This window comes from Genypterus blacodes, unplaced genomic scaffold (assembly GCF_046128005.1).
Source record: "Genypterus blacodes isolate CSIRO-AG114 ecotype Tasmania unplaced genomic scaffold, CSIRO-AGI_Gbla_v1 ptg000233l_1, whole genome shotgun sequence".
NCBI classification, from domain to species: Eukaryota; Metazoa; Chordata; class Actinopteri; order Ophidiiformes; family Ophidiidae; genus Genypterus; species Genypterus blacodes.
This window is the reverse complement of record NW_027467031.1, coordinates 413167-423894: the sequence shown is the minus strand read 5'-3', so window position 1 is coordinate 423894 and position 10728 is coordinate 413167. Positions and strand designations below refer to the sequence as shown.

The 10728-nt window shown below is 45.1% G+C and overlaps 1 protein-coding gene across 1 annotated transcript; it reads left to right on the top strand.

Annotated features, from left to right (window-relative positions):
- The first annotated feature begins 2737 nt into the window (after positions 1 to 2737).
- Positions 2738 to 10722, top strand: znf395b (zinc finger protein 395b). The gene is made up of 10 exons (XM_076170892.1): positions 2738 to 2951; positions 5028 to 5106; positions 5399 to 5589; positions 5688 to 5806; positions 6317 to 6513; positions 6644 to 6744; positions 7258 to 7627; positions 8593 to 8688; positions 8797 to 8903; positions 9816 to 10722. Exons 2-10 carry the CDS (start codon positions 5056 to 5058, stop codon positions 9925 to 9927), a joined length of 1344 nt encoding a protein of 447 aa, XP_076027007.1. The 5' UTR covers positions 2738 to 2951; positions 5028 to 5055; the 3' UTR covers positions 9928 to 10722.
- Positions 10723 to 10728: the final 6 nt, after the last annotated feature.

The following is a 10728-nucleotide window of genomic DNA, read 5'->3' as shown; positions in this document are numbered from 1 at the left end:
TGATCACAAGAGTCATTATTTTCACTTTAAGGTGCTCTCGACCTGTGAACGTTGAGGTAACATGAGGTAACATGAGGACAGAAAAGCTGTCAGCACAGTTTTGGAACAGTTGTTTGTTCTGAGGCTTGGAGCTTCCCCATGTTATTCTTATTTGTCATGGAAGTTTGAACTTGCATACATCAAACACTGCCAATCAAACCATGCACACGTGCACAATGTTTAATTCATGCCACTGCATGCATGGACGCACATTGAGACGTTACATAATCACCCTTCCTGTCTTTCTGTATCATAGATTGATGGATCTGTGGCAGTTAACGGAGGAAAAGTAGTTACTGGTAAGTTCTCTGTTTGTAAAAACCCATCTTTAAACAAATGGACATGCTTAATATGTATTTCTTTCATCTGGATGTTCAGATTCAGGGTCTGTCAACTACAGTGAATGGAGGAACCACAAAGACATGCCTGCCAGCACACTGGATAGAAACCCCACCGAGGCCCTGCCATAACCTGCCCGTCACGTTCTTGAGCATCAACCCCACAGCTAAATAAGATATTCAGAAGAGCAAACAGTTTCTCCCAATGTCCTGCGAAAGAAGCAGGCAGCCCCAATATTCCACATTAAACATGAGCGCAAACAGACAGAAGCACAGAGGGGAACGGTGGGAAGGGAAAGTTGGAACTGTTGTCTGCCGGCTCGAGCCATCATCCACACCTGGACTTCAATCAATCCTTCACTCATCTGGATACAAAATTAAAGGAACGTCATCTTGTATTAATGGATTCTGGAGGAATAGCTTCACTTAAGACCATACATCATGACTGTCATTTAACAATCTCAATTTTCTTTTACAGTTCAGGTGATTTTTTTAATCTTTTCAATACTTTTCCCCTTCCATTAAGAGCAACTACACAGCAAAATCAGTAGTATTGATTTAACTCTTTAAGCAACTATTATAAACGCTGGTTGCTGCGCACGATTAACATCCATTCCGTGCAAAATGATGACAATGTTGAATTACCTCCATTTGGTGTTGACATGAACTCAGCCACGATGTTAATTCTAAACACTGATGATTTTGCTGATAACATGGCCGGATACTTCACACTGCTACCAACTAAACCCAGCGAGGCGAGTTGACTCAAACTACTGTATGAAATGATGCTCACTCATAAGGATGAAGTGGAAGAAGTAATGATTAATCATATTTTACTATATTATGTTCCTTTTCTATTGCCATTGTGAATGGAGTAGATATTACGTATTGTATTTCATTAAATTGACTGTAATAGGGATAGGAAGGGGTTAACCTATGTTACACCTTTCAGAAAGACGTGCTCCATTTTTTTTTGTATTCTTTTCTTTAATGTCACACTTTCCCAGTCAGCATGCGCAGATACGACAATCTTGTAGTATTATTTTGCTTTTGAACACGTTTGTTATTCATGATATTTCACTTAAAGTTTGCCTGTTCCCACGTTGGTTTGTTCTGGAGACATAAAGTCGCTTACAAGGCTTGAGTTTCCTTCACTGGTTGTTGATTGTGAAGATATGGGAGCGGCAACTTGGCTCTCCGAATTTGAACCGAATCCAAAGGTCACAAGACCTCAAAATAGGGTGGAGCTTTGTTCTTGTAATGCCAGTTGTCATGCCATGTTAAACCTATGATGTGTCCAAATAAACCACGCCCAAGTGAGACAACACTGATCTCTCCTGATGCTCCTTTACTTCTCTTGCTCCAGCAGGCCGCAATCATATTTCACATCAACGAAGTAAGCAAAAATGTAACTTTATGTGTAAAATAAACTGTATGTTAATCCACATTTCACCGTGTGCAACCTAATAACTATTCACTATTACAACTATTCACTATTACATACAGCATAAATAAGCAGATTTCTAAAATGACTCACAATTTACAGTCCATATCTCAACATGGAAGTTTAAATTTGGCTGGTTTGTTTATCATCTAAATTGGAACCTTCATATCCTCTGCTGTAAAAACAAACCAGTATGTCTTAATATCATATAATATATATATTTATATATATTGGTGCTATGAAAATACATCTGCTCATATAACCTATATGAGTGGTTTAACCAAGTGTGGTTAGTAGCTTATGTTGCATGTAATCAATGGATCAGAAAGAACCAAAAAGGAAAGGGAAGCAATAATGCCGGGGTTAGGAATGGGATTGTGGGATTGAGACTATGATTAGAGTCTTCGTCTCTCGCCCTCTCTCTCTCTTGCTTTCTCTCTGTATGGGATGGGTGCTCTAATCTATCCGTTTGCAGCACACACACACACACACACACACACACACACACACACACACACACACAGTATATAATAATAGTAATAGTAGCACCAAGATGCACATATAGGAGAAGAAATATCACAATTAGATTGCTTTAACATGTCTATAGGAGCTTCTAGTGTGACTATAATATTCAATATGATTTTGCACATCTATATTTACACATATATATATATATCTGTATGACTTTATGTTGTGATATTATATAATGGCTTTGATGTAGATGAAAGATACCCCTTTTGTGTATGTTGTGTCATTATTTATGCAACTGATCATCAGCGTGTTATTCGAGGACATCAGATGAATGAAAACACACAGACAGACAGACAGATGGACAGAGGGACACGGGGACAGACAGCGAGTAAGGATGCTGATGCTGCTGCAGGCACCATTCTGCTCTGGTAACCCCTCACCTAGATCATCTTTGTGCACGGCGCGCTGCAGGCTGCTGTCTCTGCCCAGCTGTCACCCCCGGCATTGGTCCACCGAGCGGACACACGTAGGCGCGTAACCGACCGACCAACCCCCTTTTCCACCGGCAGACTGAGCCGGCGAGCGGCGGGACAGGACAGCCAAGCGGCGACGACCCGCTGCCTCGGGACGGACAGGACGGAGGTCTTTCCGCCGATTGAGTAAGTACACGGAGTAGGAGCGTGTTTTCGCAGTGTAGGTGAGTGTGTGTGTGTGTTGCAGCAAACATTGCAGAAATGTTTTGTGTGTGTGTGTTGGGTGAGGGAGGGGGGTGTTTATCATGATCTCAATCTGCGTCGCCGGGTGGAGATCGGTAATGTAGTTAACGCCGATAAACAGCGACTTTTTGTCGGCGATCGACTGAAAAACGCTCAAATCCATCATCAAAACAAGGGTATGTGTGTATTTTGGGATAATGCGAATTGCCCCCCATCTTGAATGCTCAAGCTTTGTGAAAAACTTACGCAATATATGCACAAAGCTTTTCCAAAAGAACAAAACACTAGTCTCATCTGCATGGAAACATCATTTGCCAAATTGTATAAAAAGCGTAACAACACGTTTGGTGCGTTTGTGTCCACTGGCTGTATTCGCGGGGAAGATGACGTTATTGTTTTGGTAATTTGGCAACAATATGGCGACGTGGTACATTCGCACTTGGCGCTCCATTGTGGCCTGTTACCGCTACTTGGGCCGTCTGATGTTTTAGTTTCGTTTTCTCGTTACTTCTGTACTGATGTATAGTTATTTTCTGAGCGTTTGGCTCAGTTTGTCGTGTCCCTCCCGGCGAAACTCGTGTCCGAACACGTTGTCAGAAAGGGGGTGTGTATTCAGAAATCACAGCGGAGCCAATCAGAGGTGCCGCCCCGCCCACGCGCTGACAGTTGTTTACTACCGGAGCTCGGCGCCGATTGGTGGAAATGTGGGGGGAAATCAGGCTTTAAGCTGCGTTCAAAGACACAGAAAGTAGAGGCGTGAAATCCACTTGAAAATTCAGCGAGGTGCAGCTTTTGAAGCGTTGAACGACCTCGAATGCCCATTTCCACTGAATTTGAAATACTGACCTACAAACGAGTTTTAGTAAAATAGTACAGTGTAGTTTATCCAAATAAATCGCTTTTAAGATGGTATGTAATTTGATATTTTAAAACACTTAAATGCTTGACTGTGTTTGATTTTGCTCTAAAATGAACTGAATTGGATTCAGTTTTTTCCGTGATCCTTGAAGGCCAAATCACTTCGTATTTCTGATGTCGTGAACACTTAATGAGCAAAACCAGATATGCCAATCAAGATCTTGAAGGCATCAACTCTTGATCAAGTGAACACCACCTGATGGAGTATTGGTTGTGGGTAGAGTACATTCTTTTCTCTCCCAGCAGAGATTCTACAACTCTGCAGCCAGTCCAGAAGTCTGTTGCAAATATTTAAGAATTAGGAGGAACCCTTGCAGATATGAACACAACCTACAAATATTCAAAATGTCTAATTTTTGTGGTAAGGGTTAAGGGGTTAAGGTAAGGGGGTAATGGAGCCAAAATTTCCAACTATACGGCCCTTATCTTGCAAGACAGATATAGAAGTACAACATTTCAGTGTCACCAGATTGCGACTGACTAATCACATCCTGTTGAATCAGTTGGGATTGGGGGGAAATAATGTTGTTTGTGCAGGGGAAGAAGGCTGGACGGTCATTGTGACACAAACAGATTCTTCCCATGTTTCCTGAACGCAACATCACCCCATTTTACCTCAGTGTGCCACAGTTTGCCCAAACTGTACACCAGATTATATCCAATCCGTCACGTATTTTATCTGACTAACTACCAGCAAGACCTCGGTTCTGCCAGGATCTGAAGCCACAGAAGTCTATTTTCAGTCTAAATTCCTGTAATAATTTGCAAATCCCTGGAGCAGCATGTGGTGTTTTCCTCTGTGCTGTCAGGCGGAGGGGTGGATGCAGGATGGAATGAGAGCATCACTGTTAGTGTTTACAAGCACGCCTTAGTGTGCAAAAAATCAAAGCGTCCTTCTGTGTAACCTAATACTGTCATAAAATCATATTTATTTATCACGTGTCACATTTGTATTCAGTAAAAGCTATCGGATGTTGTGTTTATATCAATAATGCAAAGAAAGCAAACAGCAATGATGTATATTTGCGTGAAGAAATCCAACCAACTTTTTGCCACATTTGGTTTGTTTTCATCTGATGCGTTTTGTGTCTTGTCGAGCAGGGAGGGTGTGACACTGCTCAGCGGCACCATGGCAGCTATGGGACCTGAAGGCAGAGCTGGGGCAGTGCCTGGCGGGAAGGTAGGCTGCCCACTGGGACCACAGGTCAGAACAGAGAGACTTGGTTTGCACGGAAGCGAAGGCCTTAACCAGAGAATGGCAAATCACTGATTCACTCCAGCCACAATGTGCCCTAGAGCAAGGCACTAGAGCCACAGCTATAGACAAGCTTCTTAGTTGACATTTTTAAGATATGGTAGATTGGATGGAGGCGTGATACACACTACCTCACTATCACTACTACACCATGTGTTTCACAGATTTGCGTGTTACTGAATTCTTATCTCTGCATTCCGTCTCTCTCTCTGTCCAGATGTACACACACAACTGCAGCCAGGAGGAGAAAACTTATTTGGAAAGCCTACATCCCAAGAGCAAGGCAGCAGTCCACCTACCACACCGGGAGGCTGAGCAAGGCTGGAGGCACAGGACGCCAGCCCTGCAAACTGTAGCACCCACAATGCACCTCTGTAACATGGCAGCTACAGGAGAGGCCCCATTCAGGTGAGGGACGGGATAATAGATGAGAGTGAGATTTAAGGTTTCCAAATGATTAGAAGGAGATAAATAAGCCTGAGGTTCGACGTCTGTTGTCCTTCCAGTTTACGCAGCCCGGAGTCAGTGGAGATGGACGAGATCATGGCAGCGATGGTTCTGACCAGCCTGTCCTGCAACCCTGTGGTCCAGGGTCCTCCACACACACACACAGATCCAGGACCAGGTCCGTCTCACATCTGCTTCAGGCGCTTCCAAACCCATCAGTGTTTATGCAAGATGCTTCCTTTTATTATCCACGGCTGCACGTCTTTTATTGCGAGATCTAAGGATGATTCATGCACTCGCCGGCAGCCTCTCACCTCATAACACACCGTCTGTAATCCTTTTTAGAAATCTTCCTCAATTTCCTTGTTTACGAATCTAAAAGTACCAAGCAAAGAGAGACAGAGAGAGAGAGACAGAGAACAAAAAGGCTGAAAGGATATTTTGGATAAGTGTCTCAGGAAACGGACGCACGTCACGGCCTTGGCACCGGCCTGAGACACCTGCTGGTGTTTAGTAGGACGGGCAGAAGGAGACCCAGCGTAGAGCAGAACAGAGAGTGTTTGATAGTTGAAACATACTGTATATTTTTAGAGTTTAATGTGCTGTAGTCGGTGAAAAGCAGAGTTTTGATGAATCTGATGAGAGGCAGGGTCTCCATGGTAACGCTCTCACCGTCCTCCGGTTGCAGCCGCCGTGTCGTCGGCCGACATGGAGTGCGGCGGCGGCGAGCTCTCCGACAGCGGCAGCAGCGGCTACTGGAGCTGGGACCACGGCAACGCCAGCCCCACCCCCTCGCCGTCTGTGGCCGAGATGGACAGCAGCCCCGACGAGGGCCTCCACATGGAACTGGAGCAGGGGGAGGAGCTTAACGCCAAAAAACCAAAGGTACAAAGCAACACGCCGCCTTAATTTCCGCCTCAAGAACAATCATTTATTTATATTGCGCCTGTTGTGATTATCTCTCTTTTTTCCCCTCCTCTTCCTCGCCCTCCACCTCTCCTCTCCTCTCCCCCAGAGCTCTTTCAGAGGCGTGTACAAGTGTTTGTGGCCCAGTTGTAGCAAAGTCCTCACGTCCTCGGTGGGAATGAAACGACACATCCGCGTGCTGCACCTGGGGTGAGTTGGGAAACGTGCCGACTCTGAACGAAGCGCACAGTTCAGTCCTACGCTTACATCATCCATGGTATCAGTCACCATCAGCCCACTGCAGTATTATAGGATTTTGGAGATTAATTCCAGACAGGGAACCTCAGGAAATTAGATCATTGTTTTGACAAAACCACATTACCGCGATAAAAATGATGCAGGCACAAATTCTGCCTTCATTTGTTTGGGGCTGCAGTTCTCAGCCTTCAGCCTTAGTGGAGCCCAGACACTTCAGCCTTTCAGAACACTTCCTCACTGAAGGACAGCATTAAAAAATCAAGAGGAGATGAAATTTTTAGGTTATAAAAGTGCTGCAGCTCCAGCTACAGAATGTCACGCAACACTTCTCACATAGTGTGTCAGGCCACAGTGGGGGCAGCTTTCAGGGAGAGTCCACACTCAAAGACTCTTTTCTCTTCCTGTCCGCTTGTCTGCACTTCCATTTCTATACATCTATCATCTATACATCACACACACACACAGCAGTGGTTCGGATCAGTCCCAGAGAGAGGAAGACTTCTACTACACCAAGATCTCCTGCGAGCCCTCGGATGCCAGCGCCGCTCCGCCTCCAGCTCTGGCTCCTGCTCCGGCTCCGGCTTTGGCTCCTACTCCGGCCTCTGCTCTGGCTCCAGCTCCGGTTCTGTCCCAGCAGGCCGTGGGCCAGGCTCCGCCCCCTCACCTCTGCTGGGCCTCCTGCGGCTCCCCGACAGGCCCGACAGGCTTCCAGATCCCCCCGGCTCCGAGGCCCAGGTCCAACTCCAGCTCTGGCCCAGGCCCGAGCAGGCCGAGCCCGCTCAGCCAGTCGGCCCCCAGCAGCTTCTGGCAGATCCACACAGAGCATCTCTATCAGGTGGGTAGAGCCTCGGCGGCGGCGGCGGTACCTCAGGTCAGCAACACGAGTCGCTCGCCAAAACACCGCAGGAGACTGAGATCCCAACCCAGCGAATATATTACTGAATATATTTTATCAATGGTTTTTCCCCTCGGCTGACCGGGGGCTTCATTAGTTTGTTGTGGTGCAGATTCACATGAGCTCATCCAGCTGTAAAGCTAACGACACACACCTTCCTCATCGTGACTAATGAGGCGGGAAAACCATCTCAAATAATCAAATTTGTCCAAGTTCTAATTAGAATTTTTAGCGCTCCATTATTGATGTATTTAATTCCCGCTCGCGTTTCTAACCCCATCGGAATAAAAGAGTCACTTTGGTGGATTTTGGGGGAGATTATTGTGTTGTGAATAATTGCACATTTCAGCCTCGTTTCTGTGTGGAGGAACGCAGGGATGAAAGCGTGTGAGCGTGATGAAGGCAGACAGCCTGGATTAGGTTTGCATGAATTATTAAATGTTATCCAAAGAGTTTAGGGAGCGCGCGTGTGAGTGTGTGTGTGTGTGAATACAGGAATTAACCGTCCAAACATCAGTTTCGCATTACTCAGGTTCCTCTGAACACGGATCCAGAAACTCTGACATCCGCGTGGCAGGATTCCTTTTCCTACTAATGATCTGAAACAATGTCTGCTTTCTACCCAGTAATTCACCCAACAAACATCTACCATGTGTGTGTACCAGTGCATCTCACCAGCCGAGCCCAGCGACATGAATGAAAGCGTGTGTGTGTGTGTGATTGTGTGTTTGCATTGGCCATTTCACACATTTTACCACATTTTATGACAATGTTTATAATTGAAGCTCGACATATGAAGAGGAGGAGGAGGAGGATAAAATGAAAAGTGGATAAAAACGTTGAAGAGGCCCGTGTGTGTGAGCATGTGTGACTCATATGTTCCGTCCTCTCCCTGCTCCTTCCAGGCATGCAGTCCCGTCCAGGTGTCTGTGGCCCCCAGAAACCCCAGCTGCCAAGGCTGGAGCACTCCCGTCCCCGTCTCCGCTCACAGCAACACCCCGGTGCGTCTCTCATCCCTCCTATGTTTGTCCATTACAGTCTGTCCTGCCCCATCTGTGCTCCATTTGTGACTCTTTCCGTTTGTCTGTCTGCCTGTCTGGCCTCCTCAGATGGTGAAACCTCGCTGCCGGTCCGTCAGCGTCGGGGAGCAGTGGCTCCAGCAGAACCGACTGCAGACCATGAGCGTGTCGCCCTCCCGTGGTCACTGCTCCTTCAGGTGAGGCGTCGGTCACCTTCATGTGTTTTCATCAAGATTCATGATCAATATGAGGGGTTTTGGGATTTCAAACCTATTAAGTTCTGTTTAAAGAAGGCAGAAATGCTTGAAAACTTAGCCCATCTAAGACAAACGTAAATAAATATATGAGGCTTTAATTTCGTTATTCCAGGAGGTGGATTCAGTTTTAATTTTTAAATCTGTTATTGTTTTTTCACTTCTTCTTATTATAGATTATTTGATTAAAAGTTTTGCTTATCCTTTTTCTACATTTTTAATACAGCTTTCTAATCTGTATTTTAATATTAACTTTATTTATCATGCTTGGGGCAATTTGTGGATTCAAAAAAAGTTAATATATACATATAGATAACTATGTAAATATATAATTAAATATATTTAAAGTGCTTGCTGCTTGCTTCGAAAAGCAAAGTATTATCTCCGCTGCTGTAAAAGCGTGGGCGTCCTTGTTTTGCAGACTTCAATACCAAGGACATAAATAATGTGAATAGCGATAAAAGCTTCTATTCCTCTTAAAAGTAAAGTTCTCACAAAGGAGGGGACGGGAAACTTTTCACGGTGTGAGACAGCGCAGGTGTAGATTAAAGCAAATGTTTTAAGATTTTCTGCATTAGGTGTAAATGAATCTCCACACACACAGCCCTTTGTGTGTGTCTGCCCGCCGCGCCTCTTTTTTATCGCCTGCTTCGCTTCCAGCGGCGTAATCACATTTCGATGGCCGGGAAAGATAAGCTGGGTTCCATCATCTCCCCCCTTCCTTTATCACTCTATTCACCCTCAGCCCCATTTACACAGAGATTGATCCCATCTCGCCACAATTCATTAACCGCCTCCCCCCCCCTCCACTGCACCAGCTTCACCGTGTGGATTTGTGTGTTTTGCGTCTGGCAGGAAGGGTCGCGGCGAGGCCAAAAAGTGTCGCAAGGTGTACGGCGTGGAGCGCAAGGATCAGTGGTGCACGGCCTGCCGCTGGAAAAAGGCCTGCCAACGCTTCCCCGACTAAAAGCAGCTGCGTGATCGAGAGAGAAAGCGAGAGAGAGCGAGCGTGAGAAAGACGGATGGATGAGCGATAAAAGAGACTTTTATCAAAAAAGAAGATAAACAACAAAACAAACAGGGCCTGGGCGCCTTCCAGTCTTTTACTACACATGTTCTTTTTTTTGTTTTTTTCTTATTTTCAACTTGTTTCTTCTATCCTGGAATGCAAAGTGAGTTTCATGTGTTGTTGTATTTTGACCCCCACCCGAGTCCTGAAGTCTGCAACGGTGCTACCTGTCGACTCAAAATGACCGTGTGATATACTAAGGCTATAATACTCTCTTACTCTATACAACAGGTCATATTACCGCTCGTGTAGCCTCACTGTATTAGACCGACACTTGGCTGTTTCTCAATTCCAACCCTCTCTTCCAGTGGTTACAGTGGTTCTGATGTCCATCTATATTGTGCGCTTTGAGTTACGTATGAGTATTTTATACCTTTTTGTATCGTCTTGTTCTCTCCGCCCACCTTACCGGGGCCGATTTAATGACTTTTTATGTTTTATGGCACTTTGTCGGAATACAAATTCACAAAAATAAGCTACATTTGGTTTCATTCAACCAAGTTCCTTCAGTGAAATGGATTTTCTCCATGCTGCCCACACGTTGGGGAAAATGACCAGTGTTAAAAAAGGTTTTGTCTGTAAAGTTATCAAATCACGGAAAATGGGACGAGCATTAGTACGTTTGTAATAGCAATAAAAAGAAAAGAGGAAATATATTGTCAAACACAAAATTAAAAAGCACTGAGAATTTGAGGCGTT